General features: G+C 32.9%; 1 protein-coding gene across 1 annotated transcript; it reads left to right on the top strand.

Moving 5' to 3' along the window:
* Positions 1 to 15140: 15140 nt before the first annotated feature.
* LOC127711873 (uncharacterized) lies at positions 15141 to 20429 on the top strand. The gene is made up of 4 exons (XM_052218037.1): positions 15141 to 15249; positions 19199 to 19453; positions 19859 to 19948; positions 20392 to 20429. Exons 1-4 carry the CDS (start codon positions 15144 to 15146, stop codon positions 20427 to 20429), a joined length of 489 nt encoding a protein of 162 aa, XP_052073997.1. The 5' UTR covers positions 15141 to 15143.
* Positions 20430 to 21498: the final 1069 nt, after the last annotated feature.

Here is a 21498-nt window from a genome sequence, read left to right as displayed (position 1 = left end):
TAACGTGTCGTCCTTTATTTCATTGTTCAAGAAACTGTGTGGGCATCGTGTTGGTAACTGCACTGTGTCGATTTTTTTCTGTTTACTTTCACAACATTTAATCTAGATAAGCTAAAGGGGACGGGTTTGTGAGCCACTAAAACTGGTTGAACCCCACTACATTTTGAACCTGTACCCAGTCAGGCTTTTGGACTATGTGTAATTCGTTCGTGTTTGTCCTTATTTGTGCTTCCTTTTTTAGAGGGGTCAGATGTTGGTGGTTGGTGTGGTCTGTCGTACTGTCTTATATTGTTTGTAGATCCAGTTATCCTTTTAATTTGTTATCAATTCAGTTGTGCTTCTAAATTTGACCATGCTAAGCAATGCCCATGTTGCCTTAAAGCATACATAAATTGGTACTGTGCATAATAAATATTTATAGAAAGGAGGTTATCATTTGATCAATTTATCAAGGGATGGCTAGCTAAATATTGTCACAAAACGACTTGTCAATAAATATGTTCGATAATTAGATGTACGACCATACTTTGTTTAAAGATATCAGTAATCGCAACTCTCTACAAAAAAATCAATTTGCTTCAAACTGTTAAAAAGATGAACATCGACAACAGCAACATTATTAGTTACATAGTGTGCTAGTGACCTAATACGGTATAAATGGGGTCAGTAAATTCCATATGGGGTGAGAGCGAAACTCGAATCCCCATATGGAATTTACTGACCCCATATATACCGTATTACGTCACTAGCCCACTATGTAACGGATTTATCTTACCGACTATCTTAACGTGTGATATTTAGACATAGTCTAGTGACCTATCAAAATGAGCAATTCTTCAATACCGTTAGCATTAAGAAACTACTTCCATTGTTCATACAAAAACAGATACCAACAATAACAACTTGTCATATATAGCTTTAAATGTGTTTTATGAATTTATTTCAATCTTCATCATCAATTTCTTTGTCTGTTGAAACCTTTCAGATTTTTTCTCAGTACTGTTTTGTTTTTATAAAGGGACGTAACACCACTTCTAACCGTGTATTGAAATAAGCCCCGTCTCCCTACTAACCTAATATGGAATATACACGGTCTCCACGCGGACGCTTTTAACCAATTATATTCCTAGAAATATATAGGAGGTAAGAAAATATTAGTTACATAGTGTGCTAGTGACCTAATGCGATATATATGGGGTCAGTAAATTCCATATGGGGCGAGAGCGAAGCTCGAATTCCCATATGGAATTTACTGGCCCCATATATATCTTATTAGGTCACTAGCACACTATGTAACGAATTTATCTTACCGACTATCTTAACATGTGGTATTTAGACTAGTGGCCTATCAAAGTGATCAAGTCTTCAATACCGTTGGTACTAAGAACATACTTCCATTGGTCTATCCAAAAACAAATGCCGACAATAACAACTTGTTAGCTTTAAAAGTGTTTTATGAATTTATTTCAATCGTTCATCATCAATTTCTTCGTCTGTTGATCCCTTGAAGATTTTTCCTCAACACCGTGTTGGTTTAATAAAGGGACGTAACACCACTACTAACAGTGTATTGAAAGAAGCCCCGCGCCATCTAACCCAATATGGAATATACACGGTCTCCACGCGGTTGCTTTTAACCAATCATATTCCTAGAAATGTATAGGAGGTAAGATAATTTCATATATTCCATCTGAATTTCTCAACCTAATCATATATCACGCAGCTTGAAATATTGACATATTCCAGCGGCTCATCCTTAGCACTCATTTCATAGTAAGTGCCCCCTCCCCCAAGACATCGACTTTCCTGATATCATGCATGCGATGTATGCAACACAATAAACTGGACAATTCCTTCGATCAAGTCGACTATGTGTATACACATAATTCCTTTGTTCCTGAATTGTTGCTGAGTTATTTTATTTGTCAATGAAGATTTGCTTTTTACAATAGTTGTATGTTCACATTTTTTTGTGGGCCATATGTTTGACCATACTAACAACAATCCATGGCAATGTTCTCATAGTTTTTGACACATCAGGTATGATCCAAGTCATTGTCCAAAAATTGTTTCACACCTTAACTTCAATGTAAAATACATCTTGTAACAAAACATCTATTTGGCTGAAGCCTTAACTCATATCTAGATATATTAATTACAAGATCTCAAAAGGATGCTGTTTTGACTGTTTCTTAAGTTTTCAATAAATGCAAGAAGTTTGATGCCCTTATGCAAGTATGTAAGTCAAAATTCAAAACCATATATACTGATGTCTGGCAGATTAATGGCTTATGAACATCTGAATTATGTTATTTGGTAGGTTTTTAATACTGTTTTATTTTTAAATTCAAGAGGCAAAAAAGTGGACTTAGTGTTCAATTAGTAAAAATCCGACTATTGACTATTTGGTTTTTCAAACATAATTTGTTTTAGATTTTAATTCAATTTGAAAAATTAACATCTCTCAATTTGCCTTACAATACAGAAAGAAGTGTGAGCAAGCGGAATTTGAATTATCAATTTCCTGGAGACAATTCTGTTTATTCGTTGATTTTCGTAAAGCGTTTGACAAGCTAAGTTTTGCTCATTGTTGAAGGCCGTACTGTGACCTATAGTTATTAATTTCTACGTCATTTGGTGTCTGGTGGAGAGTTGTCTCTTTGGCAATCATACTAATATCTGAGTTGAATTCTGTTTGTTCTTTAGTTAAAATGCGCGTTAGATTTGGTTTGACAATTTGATGGCGGTAAAACAAGGGGACTCTTTTATTTGTATTCTTTATCATTGACTTAATTGAGGACATATATACTAGTAGTGATGTACGGACCGTAAATAATAATCTGATATATCTGATTCTTTTTGCGGATGACACTGTTTCGTTTAGAAAAGAATTTTTGGATAAACTGTTAATATATTGTTATAAGCAAAACTTTATAGTGAATTCGGACAAAGCTAAAACTGTTGTATTTAGAAATGGATGTTCTTTTTTTTCCCTAAAAAGCGAGTTACAAATTTTAAGTTTGTATATATATATATCAATATATGTTGTATTATTTCAATAGAAATTTCTTACAGGCCATGAAACGTGTATCTCAACAGGGTTCACGAGCTCGTCACTGTTAAACTCAGTTAAAGATTTCCACTTGTCGAAGAAGAAATGACTTGAACTATTACGGTGACATATAGTTTTAATTATGCTTCGGAAATATTTGGGTTCCAATAAATGTTGAGATAATTCATCACCGTTTTTGTTGCTACATTTTAAAGGCTGGCAAAACTTTTCACAACTGTTTTCTAAATGGAGAATAATTGGGCCATTTTCCTACGTATTTGTTGAAGATTTTAACTAACATAACACCAGTTGTATATGCTGTTTTTATTAATAGAAAGGAGGTTATGATTGGATGAATTTATCAAGGGATGGCTAAATATTATCACAGAATGACTTGTCAATAAACATGTTCGATAATTAGATATACGACTGTAAAGTTTTTGAGTTATCCTTCTTTGAGTGTTACCTGGATTTAAATCTTAGTGATTTATAAATAGAACAAAAGTAATCAAGTTTGACAAACAGGTAATGTGAAGGTGAGAAACTGGTTAGGCAGGTTAATTTAGAAACACTAGTCTTGACATAAGGTGTTGTCAGTATAACACCTGGACAGTGTTGAAGTCAGATGTTGAAAACTGACTGGAACTTGGAGTTGGAGTTTGACTATTGTCAGGGCAAATATTATATCAGGAATGATCAGTTCAGGAGAATTCATTAATATTATGTCCATCAGGACAATAAAGAACTCCCAGGTAGGTTTTGTCACACAAACACACCATGCCCCGCCCTTATGTCTTCTGTTTCAAATATTCGCACGAGATATCAAATTTTGTTTGTCATATTGTAATTATGGCGCGCACGGTTGTCAAATAATTATGTTTATTCGGGATTAAATCGGTCCGTTATTTAAAATTGTGTTTTGTTTCTTTTCTAGTGGACTTGTTGAGTTATGGAAGTATTTTAGATCATTAAAAGAAAGGAGTGATAAGTAAAATGAGACAATTTCCTATATATAAAGTTGAATCTCAGATGAGGATAAATATATAATGTGTGTATGGTTAACATTTGATAGTTTAAATGGAACAGATAGTTTTCAAGTATTAAGTATTACAACAACCTGAATATCTGTGTGGTTAAATAGTCCGTCAGTGAATTTGTTTCGGGACAATTACAATTTAAAACATAACAGAAACTTGTTTGACAGTTTGTCCCAGAGACTGAAGTATTTAACGTTATGTTGTCAAAGTATTGGTTTTTCAATATTTGTCAAGTTGACAGACAGTAAATTTGAACAGTATAGTAATTCGGATCAAACGAGAACAACCTTTGAGATTTCTGGATTGATATAGACTTGTGATTTATGGACTGTGATGGACTTATTTATTTATTTACTTTCAATTTTAACTTTTAGTTAAGTGTATTTAGTTCCGTGTATTTGTCATTGTCTATGTGAGATAGAAGAGAGGTCGTGGAGAGGTTGTTTCATATGTGTATATTTATGTTTTGTGTTTGTCTTGTGGTTGTGGTATTATTAAATGCAAATTTTTATTTAGTTTTGTTTGACGCCCAATTGACAGATCTATTTTGATTGTCCCCCTTACTAAAAGAACCCAGAAGTGAAAATTTCACTTCTTTACAACGACCATACTTTGTTTAAAGCTATTAGTAATAGCAACTTTCTGTAAAAAATCAATTTGCTTCAAACTGTTAAAAAGGTGAACATCGACAACAGCAACATTTTCATATATTCCATCTGAATTTCTCAACCTAATCATATATCACGCAGCTTGAAATAGTGACATATTCCAGCGGCTCTTCCTAGCACTCATTATATAGTAACTGCCTTCTCTAACAACAATCCATGCCAATATTCTCATAGGTTTTGACAAATCAGGTATGATCCAAGTCATTGTCCAAAAATTGTTTCACACAGTAACTTCAATGAAAAATACATCTTGTAACAACACATCTATTTGGGTGAAGCCTTAGCTCATACCTAGATATTAATTACAAGATCTCAAAATGAGGCTGTTTTGGCTGTTTCTTAAATTTTCAATAAATGCATCAAGTTTGATGCCCGTTTGCAAATATAAATAAGAAGATGTTGTATGAGTGCCAATGAGACAACTCTCCATCCAAGTCACAATGTATAAAACGTAAACAATCATAGGTCAAAGTACGGCCGAAACACGGAGCCTTGGTTCACACCGAATAGCAACCTTTAAAGGGCCCCAAAATGACTAGTGTAAAACAATTCAAACAGGAAAACCAACGGTCTAATCTATATAAAAAACGAGAAGAATGATCGACAACATTCAAATCTATAAATACTAGCAGACTTGTGAACATCTGAAAGAGGTTAATTAGTAGGTTTATAATACTTTCTGATTTTCAAGATATACTAGTAATAGTCGAGCGTTTGGTTTTGTCAGGTATAATGGACGTCCCTTTTTAAAATTTAACTTGGTGAACCTTAATTTGCAACAGATTTACATAGTTGTGAACTAGAAATTTACGACAAAATGTATCATTTTTATCCTGGCAATACCTTACGGAGCACCTGAGATCCCACTGGTTGTCTTTGTTGTGTCTTGTAGACTACTATTTGTCTTATGGTCGTTTTATGTTTTTTGCCATTTCGATTTCAGATATCCCTTTGGTATCTTCCGCCTCTGATTTGTTATATTTATACTAACGGATACCATGTTGGTTAGTCTATGGTATCACCATACATCTTCATAAAGTGGGACTGAAAGGATAATTGTCACTCAATACAATGTCATTAGTACGTGGTTTCAATTGATAATTTCGAGAAACAGAAGAGACAACAGTTGTTTACATTTACATATCGTAAACACATTTCAAATATACAAGAAAACAAAAATCCGAGGGAATCAGTTGAACTCCAAAATAGAGTGAGATCAGTTGCGTCAACATGATAACCGTCTCTTGTTAGCAATGCATCAATAGTTTCATAGATTGACTCTTATTTCAAGTGAGGCAGAGTTGGTAAACCAAGATGAAGGGTTGGAACTTCGACTGCAACTGGAAATGAAGATAGAAAGGAGCAAATACTTGCCTTACAACAGAAAACTAACAGACTCCTGAAAGAGTTGTTGAAATGTTTTTTTTTACTTTGAAAGAACCTGGCACTCTATATTTACGAGTCATCAGATCTAAATTTATCGATCGTATTGCGACCGGATGTGGCTAAATATTCATACATCCCGCACAACCAAATAGACGCTCCTTTTCAGGAAGAGAACAAATTAATAATCAACCTTTCAAGTAGGTTCTGCAAAATGAATGCACAGGATTATGGTTGTAAAATTTGGACTGCCTCTGGGAAAACAAGAGACAAAAATATTGCCATGCAACATATCCACGAAGGAAACCAATCAAAGGGTTGTTGCAATGTTTTTTTTTAACTTGCATAAAGCATGCCACTCACCTCCCACGAGGCATCGCAAAGCAAAACGAACGTCCCCTGGGCATGGGTTTTACTGTCGGACGGATAAAATCTAGGGACTATAATTGTATATCACTGTGTACCCTTGGAATCATTTTTACGCAGGATAAAAATAAATTAACTAGAAAATTATCTTTCAAAATCTTGAAAGGTTACATTTTTTGACAAAATCTTGAAAGATTACATTTTTTGAGTCGTATAAAATTATCAATTGACAAAGAGGAGTTTTCAGATATTTACATAAATCAAGCATTTATAGTTGAAATCATTATCTTTTTAGTGGTATAATTTAATTTCTGTGTTGTTTTTCTCTGTCTCATGTTTTTCTCATTTTTATTTTTGTGGAAGGGGGCTGACTGGCTTCTGATTTATCAAACTCTGGCACATAGTTCCTGTTTATGAAATATCCAGATTTGTGGAACTATTATCTTCAAAGGATGTTTTTTTCCCAATCCGCATGCTATCTTGGTACACTTAAATATAAATATGAATTTGAATGTTATGCATCTAATTTAAGACAGTACCTGGTCAAAACAAATATAATTGACAGAATCATGATCCCCTCTGAAAATATTTTGGTACAGATTCGGTGATATCAAAGTTTAAGATCATCTATGTCTTGTTACTTTATACGTCATTGAAAATAACCCTTTTTAAATTTTGTGAGTGTATAAAAGGCAGATAAGTCAAATATGTGAAACCATTTTCATTCTATACTATAAAATAAATTCAGGCAATAGTTTACCCATGTTCAAATCTCATAAATCGATTAAAAATATACAAATCAAGGTAACAAACAAAAACTGAGAAAGTCAAATGAACTCCAAATGTAGCGATACTGAGTGCGTCGACAGCGTAAGCGTCTCCTTCTATGCCATGCAAATCCACACTCAGCTAAAATGTCACAATCGGGAATAGAACACAGACGATAAAATTACTGATCTGACATATATTCTGGTATAAAATGATCTAAATAAAGGCAACCGTAGTATACTGCTGTTCGAAACTCATAAATCGATAGAGATAAGACCGCAAAAACATGTCGATAGTGAGTTGAGATACAGTCAAATCAATTTCAGTCGTTCTTCTCCGTAACTCTGTTTAAGCAGATTTTGAGCAAGGTTTATATCTCTATTAACATTCAGTCAACACAATAGGAAATAGGACATAATGGGTAAATTAACTTACCAAACGACTGGTATCAGAAGATATAAGACCGCCAAAAAATATGTCTCTTGACAGTTCAAACACAGACATTTCGTATTGGTGAAACAAGTCGTGATGGGACTGTAAAATTTATGAAAGAGGGTCGAAAGATACCAGAGGGACAGTCAAACTAATAGATCGAAAACAAACTGACAACGCCATGGCCAAAAATAAAAAGAAAAACAGACAAATAATAGTACAGATGACACAACATAGAAAACTAAAGACTAAGCAACACGAACCCCACCAAAAACTGGGGGTGATCTCAGGTGCTCCGGAAGGGTAAGCAGCTCCTGCTCCACACGTGTTGCTTATGTTATTACAAATCCGGTAAATAGTCAAATTCGGTAGGTCACATTCGTGAAAAGGGAAGGGTATTGTAGTTACGACATAAGGAACATATCCGTTATGAAGTGTCGGTTTCAGTCGTTCCTTTTCTAAACCCTGCTTGAGACAACAGACGATGAAGACGACGGACACAAAGTCAATAGCTCACACTAGCTTATTGGGGACAGGTAGTCTTACAACATTAAACTAGAGAATTAATCGCTCACCTTGCGACAATATACCATTTTAGTCGTGTGTTCTTAGTGATGACGGACACGCCGGTTATGAGAACGAAATATACCTCACCATTTGATAGAAAAATACACGAAGGATCATGATTGTCAAGTTTTGTTTAATAACTTCAGTAGTTTCAGTGCTGAAGATCTTTGAAACAAACATACAAATATATTAAATAACACATCAAAGGTGCCAGGCTTATATTTTAGTATTTCCTCTACATAAGACTCATCAGTTAAATAGGCATTTAAGGACAATAACTCTAAAAAAGTGGAGTATTGAGATATCAAATCTATTTTAACCCCACCACTTAATGAGTTTTAACAACCTCTGGGTCGATGCCACTGCTGGGAGTGGTTTCCTGGCAATGGATATCAACAGTTTAGAAGTTATCAATTCTCTGCTGACGTGAAATATTATTGAAATGGTAATTTCTGTAAATTTACTGTTCTAAAATTTTTAAAAAATTGAAGCAGTAGGATGTTTTTTTTATACCACAGGCAAAGATCCGATTGGGTACTTTTTTGAATTTTCGCTCTTCAATTTTGTCACCGATTTGGCCGTTTAACTGTTTTGATTCAAGCGTCACTAACAAGTCTTGCGTAGACAAAACGTGCGCCTAAATCACATACCTGGTATATTTGATGAATTTTGTTATAAAAAAAAATGAACTTTTTATCAAGACAATGATGTATTAAATTACTTTGAAAGCAAAGCATCACATAAAAGAGTTTTCAAAACTCACAAAACATCACCCCATGTTTATGTACCTATCAAAAGCCCGGAAATTTTCCGACGAATAGCCGCCATTTAACAAGACCTGGTAATTATTTTGTATAAAATGACGAATTACAATTTAAAAAACGCTGTTTAAAACACAGAAACTGGTAAGAACGTTTGCCATTGTAATCAAGTAGAAGATCTAGTTAATATTCTTCTCAGTTTTTTTTTTATTTATCAGTAGATTGATAACTTTGCAATTTCTATCAGTATCTTTATTTTTTTGTATCTAGTATTGTTTTCTTTGTACTTTTGCCAGCGGTAATATTGAAATTTTTGAATAAACAGCTTTATCTGTACAGTCTTTTCAGAGTTATATGGGAGAACGACTGAAATCCACAATACGTAGGTTTTACGTTCACCATCACGAATGGGTTGATCGATACGATGTGTGTTTGTTTTCAACTCACGTGCAAACTGTTTTGTCGTTATTAGATCTATTGTGACATTTGGCATGATTGATGATTCGCATGACCATTTACATATGCGTAGTAGAAGGCACTGACCCTGTCAATATACCCGCCTCGCTCCTTTTGCAGCTCATGCGATTCCCTCAGTTTTGTCTTTGACTTTGATTTGTATTTTCTTTATGGATTTTTTAGATTTTAAGATCGTTAACTACTGTTGACTACTGTCGTCACACGCGTAGATAACATTGTTTCTTTGTTTTTGTACTTCTTTGGGGGTATCTTGATGACATATCATTTCTGTTTTAATTTTAATTTAGATCTTTACATATTGTAAGGCTATTGTATCATTGAATCGCTATTGTTGACCTCTGGATGCCATATTTGTTTATTTTTGCTGTAGGGTTATTTTCTCATTGACGAAATCTCTCATGTCCAGCTCTCAATTTTTCATATATAGTAATCAACTGGTTATTATTGGATTTATACAGATATCAATCCTAAACTTTTCTTATACACATGTATAATGTATCACATATTTTAATGCAGATAGAAAAATCCTGAAATAATGTATAAATAATTGTAACTCGTCAGAATTACCTTGTAAATTTACAAAAACATGTTGAGGATTTAATCCTTTCTTGTTTAGCATGGGTCATGTGTATGTCATTATTAAACCAAAACGTGCAGTAAGGCTAATTTGTGCATGCTAACTAATCAGTGATTTTTCAATCACGTTAAAACACATGAATAGTTATGGGGTTCAAAAACTGTACTTTCAGTGAAAGAGCCATAACCCTCTAATATATGAGTATCAAATTTGATTTTAGTATGTATGAGCAGACACGTGGATTTCATTAAAGTAAACACATAAGTTTGACATTGTATAAAACTTCTGATCTAATATTTCCGTTGAACATGCGTGGACTCCTTTTTATTTTACCAAAAGCTGTGCAAAAATCACGCAATACGAAATGTTGTTTACTTACAGGTCTTACTGACATGAAACTACGGAAATTGTTTTATCTAATATGCTGTTTCACTCGGTCGATAACTCTGCGGGTGGAGTATAAGTCCCCGAGGCTTGTACTGTAACAAGCACTGCGTGAAGATACGGATATTGTTTTATTGCATTTAGCTGTTATGAATTATTGAAACCATTTTACATTGAATAATGAATCGCCCTCATGCAAAACGCTTTGATGTCTTATCCAGATTTGGCATTTACTTTTGTTCCATTTTAATTAATGAACACTTCTTCGTTTGCATTAGGTTGTATTGAGTATAACCGAAGAGACATTTATTGTCGCAATGAACATTAGTATTAGGTTTTTGATTTTCAAATATTTTGGGATCGAGCATCACTGAAGAGACATAAATTGTCGAAATACGCATCTGGTACAGTACAGTAAAATTGTTACCGTTTATGTTATTACATATACTACTGATCGTCGTTTGAAAATCACAATATTTACATTTTTTGTTATCAACTGGCATTTTTTGCAATATAAACCAGAAGGAAAAATGCAATTGTATTAGAAATCATTGTTTGTATATGATTACTAAATGGATTTTATCTTCGTCATTTAATAAAATGACGTAATTGAAATATTGGAATTTCTGTATACTTATGTATGAAGATCTAGATGTATTGGGTTTACATGATAAAGAACAATGACCAAAAGAAAATAATGACAATGAGCAAAAAATATATAGATTAGAAAGTAAATGAGTGCAAAAGAAAACATAAAAGAATTAGGTGATAAAATACTGATTACATGCAGAAATGAACAGTCAGGAACCTGTTGTTCAGTGGTTGTCGTTTGTTGATGTGGTTCATAAGTGTTTCTCGTTTCTCGTTTTTTATATAGATTAGACCGTTGGTTTTCCTGTTTGAATTGTTTTAAACTAGTCATTTTGGGGCCTTTCATAGCTTGCTGTTCGGTGTGAGCCAAGGCTCCGTGTAGACGGCCGTACTTTGACCTATAATTGTTTACTTTTTACACAAACACATTGTGACTTGGATGGATAGTTGTCTAATTGGCACTCATACCACATCTTCTTATTTTAATGTATAGAATACAGAAATTTATCGTATTTCAGAAACATTTAATAGATAAATCATTGTCATGAGAATTTTACAGAACTAAAAATTAAAAGAATACAGAAAGTATATAAGGACTCCACATCCAGACCCTCATACTATTTTTATCGATGACAATACAATAACTCTTGATTCAGTTAAACGTTTATCTTAGGTTCTGAATTTTCAAATATTATGGTATCGAGAATCACTGAAGAGACATTAGTTATGAAAATGCATATATAGTTTAGTAAAGATGGTACTGATGCAAATGCATCGAGAAGATCTGACATGTATGTACAAAAATCGAGACGACCTATTCTTAAAATTGTTTTTTTTATATTGAAAATCTTTTAACGGATAATATTTTTTGTTAAAATATCTTTACTATTTTTTTTACCTTGATAAACATAACTTTTAAATTATTATATTCACACTAAAAGTTTCCATGACAAAGAGCAGACGGGCTTGTTCGAAAACGTAGTCAGAGATACGTATCATGCTGAGGAGGCTACGGGCAACACTCTGACAATATGATATATGGGAAAAGCTTTAGATATTGTATGTAGTACTACATGATTTCCCCCCCATTTTTTTTACAGAATATGCAGCAAAGATAATCATTTCAAATATGAATATAACTACCTTCTAATGCAATTAAATGCTCTTGATGAATAACAAAATCAAAACCATGTGCATTTGATTGTATATTTCAAATAAAATAGTTTTAATAGAAAATTTTTTAAAAATGTACGATTGTGGTTTCGAAATAAATTTTATTCAGCATGGTTACCGACGTAAACAAACTACTGTTTTATTAATCTTAAAGATGAAAAAGATAATTTCTATTGTTCCCGCTTCACCGGTTCACACACTGTCCAGAAATAACTCGAGGTTCACTTTGTTTGTCTTGCTTTCACACATGCAACTTATAAGTTGAGAATGCACAGTATGATGATTTGTGCGCACAATATTTGTTTTCTGTATGGGTTCCAAATGAAACTACGTATCAAATTCTAGAATAAACTGAGATTTAACTCTCCGTAATCAGTATAAAAAGTAACAACGTATGCTTGTCTGGCACATTGGTTTGAAAAAAAGAATGGGCATCACCTTTTCTTCACTGAAATAACCATGGGACTTCAAGTTTTTTTATAGGTCATTTTAGTTTTGCACTGGTCTCATGCCTTGATAAATGACCGGTCCCTAATACTAACATAATCTGAGATTTAACTTTCCTTTTATCAGTATTAAAAGTAACAATTAATGTATAGTGATAAGACAAAAGAAACAGATGACTGTTTGACCAAAGTTTTACTAGAAACAGCAGGTTATTGGAAGATTTTGAAAACAATTTTATTTTAACAAAAGTGAGAATTTATCCGAATTTTTATATAGAAAATATATAACAAAACATCAGGGGCGAATTAAGTCAAAACATGTCATGGTACTCACACTCCGTTAAATGTACATGTGCATTTAATTTTTTGTTTTACTTAAATGAACTTTTATTTTATCTACCTATTGAAGTTATTTTAAAATGTGTATGACCTATCATAGTATTCCTAGGTTAAGATTAATTTTTTGAAAATTGAAGTCAACGCATTCAGACGTATACCAACCGTTCATTTGACCTAGATCAACATTTACAACTATATAAAATATGTAGCTGAAAAATGAAGTGTCAGATAAAGGATCAAAGGCATTTTCCGTATATACCAAAATACCACAGGTAGGAAAGAATGACTGATTTTCAGCATAAACTTCTCAAGGAAGTATATCAAATTATTAATGGCGGAGTATACCATTTGGCAAACATGGCCGTGTTACCTATGTTATTATACGGGTCATTTTTCAAAAAAGGGTCATTTTTCAAAAAATGTCGAATTTTCAGTACACTCATGCTAATTTTGTTTTATTTCTAATGGAAAATGCAGTTGTAAGTGTTTAAATGAAAATTTGTAGGATTTATGAATCAGAACATTAATAATAAATACGATTTAGATCAATTTTGATAAGATTAAAATATATTTAAGTCCGATTTTTGCGTAATTTCTGTGCGTACAGTGTCAGAGTAACACATTTTAAATGATTTTTCCTATTTTCTGATCGCCTTGATATCTGCAAAAGGGACTTTTTTAGAACGTTAATAATAACTCTAACGAAAAATCGTAGCTTCTTTATAATTATATGTAACATTTTTCTACAAACTAAATTCAATCAGCGTACATGAAGTTCATGTCCATCCTGTTACCGCTACTTAAATCAGCCGATAAATTAGTCTCCCTATGAATATTAAACTAGTCAGTGTTGATTTCAAAAGCGCAAGGTAACCTAAACATTTAGCACGTTTCTTGTATAACAGTGTAGACAAAAGAAATTTCAAGACATTTAGTGAAAAAAAATAGTGGGTACTTTTTTGTCATGTCTATGCTGTTACCAACATATTGATTAATTACACCAATTTTATACTTGTAAAAAGTGCAATAACGAGTTGGAAACCAAAATCGCAACAGAAAAATATTATCACTTCATCAAAGGGAGTAGTTATTTCACAACAGCATTCAAAAATGAAAAAAATTGTGTCTATTCTGTTATGTCTATCCTGTTACTATGGGTGCTATGGTCACAGTATCAGGATAGGCAATAGTAGACAGAAACGTCTTTAAAAAGTTTATAATAACATAAAGTTGCACACATAATGAAATGTTTCGTTGTTTGAACTCATCTAAAGGTTATAACGTCTTAATCTTCGCAATTTAGCATTTGCAGGTGAAATACTGCTATCGGTAACAGGATAGACAAAAAGGTAACAGGATAGAACTTAATATAGTGATATATCATTAACGTACGTTCCTATAATCAATAAAATAAAGACAAAAGTAAACCAAAATGCGAAGGATTTACTTGATGTTGGGTTTATTTGAAAGAGAGAAAAAATGCTGAACATTGTGAATTGCTATCTTAGACTTGCATTACTGGTGGTTATTTTTATAACCTTTGAAAACCAATTTTTAGAGGCATTTTTCAGTACAACAATGAAAATTGGCAAACAAACTTTTATTTCACAGAATGAATATATAATAGAAGTTTTTACTCTTGAAAACCATCTTATTGGCTACGATAAACAAGCTTAAAATGTTATCGAAATCTTTTCTAATTAACCCGACATTTCTTTTGAACATGGTAACAGGAGAGACAAAATATTGCACCACCTATCAAAAAATGTTTCAATATATTCTTGTATTGGGGGGTCTTGTATGACATTATCAAGATTGCATCTTTTTATATGTTGTTCTATAAGTACTGTTTGTTTTGATTTGCTTATGACGAGGGTTGTTTGAATAAGTAACTTTAAATCAATTATGCAATTTCAAAATTCGACATTTTTTGAAAATGACCAATACCATCTTTTGAGAGTAAAACTATTTTCTTGCACCGATTTTTATTGTATGTTTAACTAGTCCATTCATCGAGATTAAAAAGGAGGGAAGAGATGCGAACATTGTCATAAGCCTGTTTGAGCATTTATAGATATTTTATCATTTACTGGCATTTTAAACTTACTGCAGGTTATGATTTATGGATATGGCTGTGGCTGTTGATCCAAATGTTAGCGATCAAGATGTTTACCTTGATGCGCTTGATCCAGATGAAATGCAGGATCTATGGCAACTGAATGAGAAAGGTATAAATATTAAAGCTACGTGATTCATTTCAGTTGATGTGCAGGTTCCAAACTACAAAAAATGTACTTTTTATATGTACAAAGGGTATGAACATTTGATATATTATAGAGGACAGGAGGATTTTTTAAACGCAATAAATGACCAGAAATGGCAACTGGCAAAAATATATAATCTTTCCAAAGGCAGCATGAAAATAAAAAAAATCGAAAAAGTTGTGCATGATGAAGAAAGCAAATGTTCATGTAGCATTGCTTAAAAAGACTTTTTCTTAGCTAGGAGTGTAAAATACATTTTTGTGCTGTAAAAATCTTATAGCCTTCAAGAATATCAAATGGTCGTCCACTTAAGCATTCGGTATGTACTATTGGAATTCCATATAGATCAATCAATATATTTTCTATCATATATTATCAACAACACAAAAAACAAAAATATTTCAACATAAAATAATCGAGGTTACGTCCATTATAACAAAACAAAATCGGATAGTACATGGCAAATGGAACATTTTGAAACAACATCAAACATAAAACAAGACCTCAATAGAAAATTTCAAAAAGGGATGTGCATATAACTACTTTAGAAATTTAGTGAATTAAATTTACATAGCCGTTATATAACTTAGTATTATCTATCTGAATTTAAATTGTGAACATTAAGTTTAATTATTGTAAACAAAAGATTAAAATTATATGTTGTTAAGAAACAAGTGTGGATACAGGCGTGTATTGTCTGTTGGGAGAATGTTGGTTATGACTTATTCCGGGGAGGATTCTGATGGGTGTATGCAGGCACATTTGCCACTCTAAAATAAAAATTTCTTATGTATTGTCAGGTGGGGGTGTGGACACTGTTTGACATGAAAATAGTAAAATAATTAAAAAAAACTACAGGAACTCATAAAATACTAACAATAAAGAAATACTCTCTGGAGAAACACTTGAAAATTACCAGGACTGATGTGGTTCTGCAAATATGTTGCATTTGGTCTTTAATTTTGTCACACGAATAAATAATTTAAATAGAAAACAAAGTTGAAGTGAATTTTTGAAATGTGAATAAAATGCCGGATAAAAGTATCAATACTTCAGAATATCAGTGACAAATTTTGACAATGATACTGAAAATGCAATAAATAAATTAGCGTCTGTTTCGCCATGTGAGTTTCATACCATTTACACTGTTTAAAATGTGATCATTTGCAACGAAACTCATTTTAAAATAGGCTTTGCATTTAAGGAATAACAGTACTGTAGTTGAAGAGTTGCCACCGTCAATTGTCGATGGTCGCAAATGCAATTTTACTGGCGACGCGTAGCGGAGAAAGTAAAACGGAAATTTGCGACCGTCAATCAAAATTGACGGTGGCAACTCTTCAACTACAGTACTGTTATTCCGATTCTAATGCATTACAAAAAGAAATAATACGTTAAAGCTTGAAAAAATGTATAAATTTGACATACAAAAAAAATCCGCGAAACTTCATGAATGATTTTAGCGCAAAGACGTCATGGCTAAACGTGACGTCATACAAATGAAAACTTACAAACTGGAGATTATTACGTTACCTCTACGATTCGAATTCGGATAAAATTACGCTAAAACGGCGAATTCGAGGTAGGTGTTGTTTTATATTCGATAATATTGTAGTAATCGAACATTTGTTGATCCAATCAATTCAAAATGGCGAGCCCCTCCTTAGTTACGCCTGGTCAACTGTGAATTTGACGGTAACTTTTAGCCAATGAAAAAAATTGTTACATAAAAATTGCATTAGAATTAGTATTTGATTTCATCATGCATTAACTCCTAAGGCCAAACTGAAATTTAAAGAATTTAAAAACAAAATTGACCCCAAGAGTCTATGCACTGGTTCTATAGATCAACATTGGAACGCAAAATAGTAGCCTTTTCTTAGATTATTGCAACCTAATAGACATTTATAGATTTAATTCCTGCAATATGTAGATGCGAATTTATTTTGAAAAAAATCAAAGTTGCCACCGTTACATAAGAGATCGAACAGAATATTTAAATCAAATTGATTATATATCAAAATATTTTGTTACTGTATATGTTCAAATTTTGGACCTGTCATGGATATATGTGCAGTATTTGAAAGGGGTAGGACCAATTTCCCCTGTATTTGTTTCACTCACATGATCAAAATCCTAATGAATATTTTATATTAAAGACTCCATATCATATACTACATATTTCGATAAACTTAAACTAAAATGTTATTCAGCAGTGCATGTTGCTGTTGTAAGACATTCTGATACAAAGGTGCAAATTGTTCATGTGTTCGTCAAATTTTGCATCGAAGGACAACCAAAATGAACTAATTTCTATCACAAAGACAAAGACAACACATACCTTTACTACCAATATAATTTTGGATTGGATGAACGATGTCCTCCTTATACATTTTAAGGACAATACTCAGCATAAATCTGAACAAATTACGCTTTTGAATATTCTTCATGTTTTGGTAATTTTAAGACCTATTTAGAAATAAGCAAAGTAGTATTAGAACCTTAAAGTACAAACATTTGGCTGTACTACTATGAATTTAAGTAAGGATTGGAAATAGCAATTTTACAATGACTACTGTCGCCATGAAACTTAAGTTTAATATGGCATTCGCTATTGCTTGGAATTGCAAACTTTCTTCTTCTCTTTCCATGGGATTTCTCAGAAACCGCAAGTCAAACGTTACTTTTTAGATTTTGCAGTGTGTAAGGCTTACGAGCTCCACTGATGAATCTGGTGCAGACTAAACGCACATCTAACGTACCAAATTATAAGCATTGTTTATCGGATGAGTTTTACATGTCGTAGTTGTGCATTCAGTGTTTTATTTTTGCATTGGGATCAATTTTGATCGTTTGATTTGGAGGAGCTTTCAGGCGCCTTCTATACTATAGACACCTATGGGATCTTTAGAAAAATATTTTTTTAAAAGCTAACAGCAATTTGAACTAATGGATAACCCCAAATGTATGCGAGTAAGTATACACCCTTCATAAATGTCTTTTAATTAGGTTCCAGAACGGTAATTGTTGCATTATATAGATTTCAAAGGGTAAAAGTTACATAATATTTTTTGCTAAAATAAAATCCTATTACAATTTGCCTTTAGAGACTCCTAAGGGTATAGATAATATTACTAATTACAATTTTTTAAATAATTTTCGGCAGTTGCATTGATTGTATAGTGCTTGCCCAGCCGGCTATGGTATGTTAGGAAAAACTCTGCAAAATTGTTTTCTTAATTGGACTCTTAAGGGGATTTTACTGAGTTTCGGAAGGTTCCTGAAGTGAAATTGTTGTATCATAGAGAATCAAAAGGGGTGTTAATTAATAATTAATAATTCCAAAAAATATTTTCTGCAGTTTCATATGACAGATACCTGTTAAGGCTAGGTCTTCGTTACCTCAGTCATATATTGTTCTGAATTAGGCTCCAAACGAGATGTTATTTCATTTTTGGTTCAAGAGAGGTGCAAACATTTAATTGGTCTAGTTACTCAATCATCGGATTGAGAACCTTTGTATTTGCATCATAACTCATTATAACTTGTTTTCTTATTTATTTATTTATTTATTTTTTGTTTGTTTATTCATATATTTATTTATATAAAATAAGGAGATGTGGGATGATTGCCAATGAGACAACTTCCCACCAGAAACCGAATGAAGTAGGTGTTAGCAACTATAGGTGACCAAACGGCTTTCAACAATTCTCTAAAGAATGTTACAGAGTCTGATTTCAAATTTGTGTGGCCTTTGTTGAATTCATACATAACTTGCCTAGACCTTCAGTGTTTTAGAACTTTACCATTAGAGGCCTCTTTATTGTTTGTGGAGTTAGATTTGCTGTATCAATTATCTCCTTGAGGTACATCAGAAGTCAATTATTAGATTTTTGGTATAATTTTTTTTCAGAAATTCTGGAAATAGCTGGTGAAATCGGAGGTGAATGGAAATCACTTGGTATATATCTAGGATATACTTGTGCAAAACTAAATCATTTAGAAGATGTGTATCCTAAAGATCCAGAGTGGAGGAACGTAATGATGATTGGCGAGTGGTGTTCCGTTATTTCTAGTCTTCGTCTAAATGTCAAACAATACCTTGCCAAGTTCCTGTCAGAAGCCGGCCTAGCGCATATTGCAGATTCTCTTAGTACTGATTACAACAGTAAGATTTTTTTGAAATAAGCTTTCGTATTCATTACTTTTGGTAAATTTACATTTAATTGTCAATATTTCCTTTTAGCTTTTATCAGATAACCAAGGAACAAAAGAAGACCTTTATAATAGAGAATATTATTTACTATAGACAAATATTTTGCTTGTTTATTTAATTTTTGGATATTAGAAAAGTTAAAAGCAACACATGATCTGGACAAAGATAAACAACAACCATATCATCCGTTCCCCTTTGATCTATGTTTTTTTCACGAATAGCAGAGAATCCGTGATTAAAACATATAATTTTCTTTGTATTCAATCTATGTCCATTCAACATACAACAATTGTCTTATTTATCAATTTAATCAGAAGCCAATATTAACATTTTGTAAACTAATTTGCTGTGTTGCAGTAGTTGTACCTTCAAGTGTAGCAGAGATAAAGAAACACGTAAAACATATTTCTTTTGACAGACCTATACAAAAACTTATGGGTTTTTTCGGTAAGTTACATTCTTTAGGAAAAGTAGATACAAGATTGCTATTTCATATTCACCTATTCTATATTTTTTCTCTTACGGTTATTTTTCTTGTTGCGGTTATTATTTTATTATTGTATCATTGTACAATACAAAAACGTTTATTTACCAATAGAGTCGATTGCCAATCGAATCAGATACGTTGACGTATACATATCTGGAGATAAACTAAAACAACAAATGATCAAGAGTTTTAAAGTGGCTTGCATGATGGAAGTTTTTAACGACCTTGACTGGCTATACATCCCTCGCACGGTCGGCTCGTGCCCGGAGGCGATTGGTAAGCATTAAATATTTTTGCGCAGTTGGTCAGGAACAGGTGGAAGGCGCCATTTTGGTAGGTGGCCATCTTGGTTTACGTGAGTTGTTTTGGTTTGGTTTTTTACTATTTTGATGTTTCTTTGCAGTATGGACTCCACAACGGCTGCTTTCAGGGCCAGGTTGATCAGCTGGGCGGCCCGCTTACCACAACGATGTGTTGCTGGTAGATGAATCATTTACTCAGTAGTAGATGACTGCAAATTGCACTAAAACTACGATACACATAGCCCTCGGACGTCTGGGCAGCATATGACACTCACCCATCCACAATGGGTTTCAGTGTGTCGCTGACGCGGGTTTACTGTACGGCAGCCTCCAAAACTAGTTTGTTGTTGAACCACCTAAGAAGCGTAACATGTTGTAGCTAACGTATAATCAGGAGCTGATCCAGCACGTCCTTTCAGTTGTAAGGACTGAGACGTGACTGGAATGTTAAGGTGGCTCGGGTGTCTTCCTCTATCTTGAATTTTGAAATAGCAGATAACAATCGGTCTAGATCTTAAATTAAATGTGCACATTTCGAGAGTAGTATGTAGTTCATGTGTGAACCTTTTCATGCTTATAAAGAAAAGTTTGTGTTTTATCATATTTTATGACTGTATTTTACAAAAAACAGAATATTATTGTTTGATTCGATTTTTTTCAACTTTGACACATAAGGGGAGATAACTCAGATAAAGTAACTTTTATAATAGAATGTATTATGAATTTACCTATTTTATCATGTAGCAAGAAAACGAGTCCGGTAATCCCATTTTTTTCTTTTTCTTATCTGAAAGGATATTATTAGAGCTATCTTTTCATATTTTATCTTAAAATTCTATGGTTTAGTATTCTTTTCATCACACAAAATTGCATAATCTATACAAAATCTGACAATTTTGCACAACCTTTAGCGTGAAAAAAAACCCGGTGACCCATATTTTTTATTATATTTTTGAAAAAAGCACGATATAAACTACATTTTGACAAATTATTAAAAAATTCTATGGATTTTGATTTAGACCCCCCATCTACCTTAAGTCAATGAATGGACAATGTATGTTGCATTTCAAAAATATTTATTTCATGGGAAACTCAAACAAGATTTGCAATGGTTTATGTTTTTTGAAAAGGGGAAATCTATCATGATCAATGATTAACACACGCTTGTGAAAAAGATCGTTTATGGGACAATGACACGAAGCAGTACA

This window comes from Mytilus californianus, unplaced genomic scaffold (assembly GCF_021869535.1).
Source record: "Mytilus californianus isolate M0D057914Y unplaced genomic scaffold, xbMytCali1.0.p SCAF_8, whole genome shotgun sequence".
Classification (NCBI taxonomy): Eukaryota; Metazoa; Mollusca; class Bivalvia; order Mytilida; family Mytilidae; genus Mytilus; species Mytilus californianus.
The sequence above is the reverse complement of the archived record's forward strand: the minus strand, read 5'-3'. Positions and strand labels throughout refer to the sequence as shown.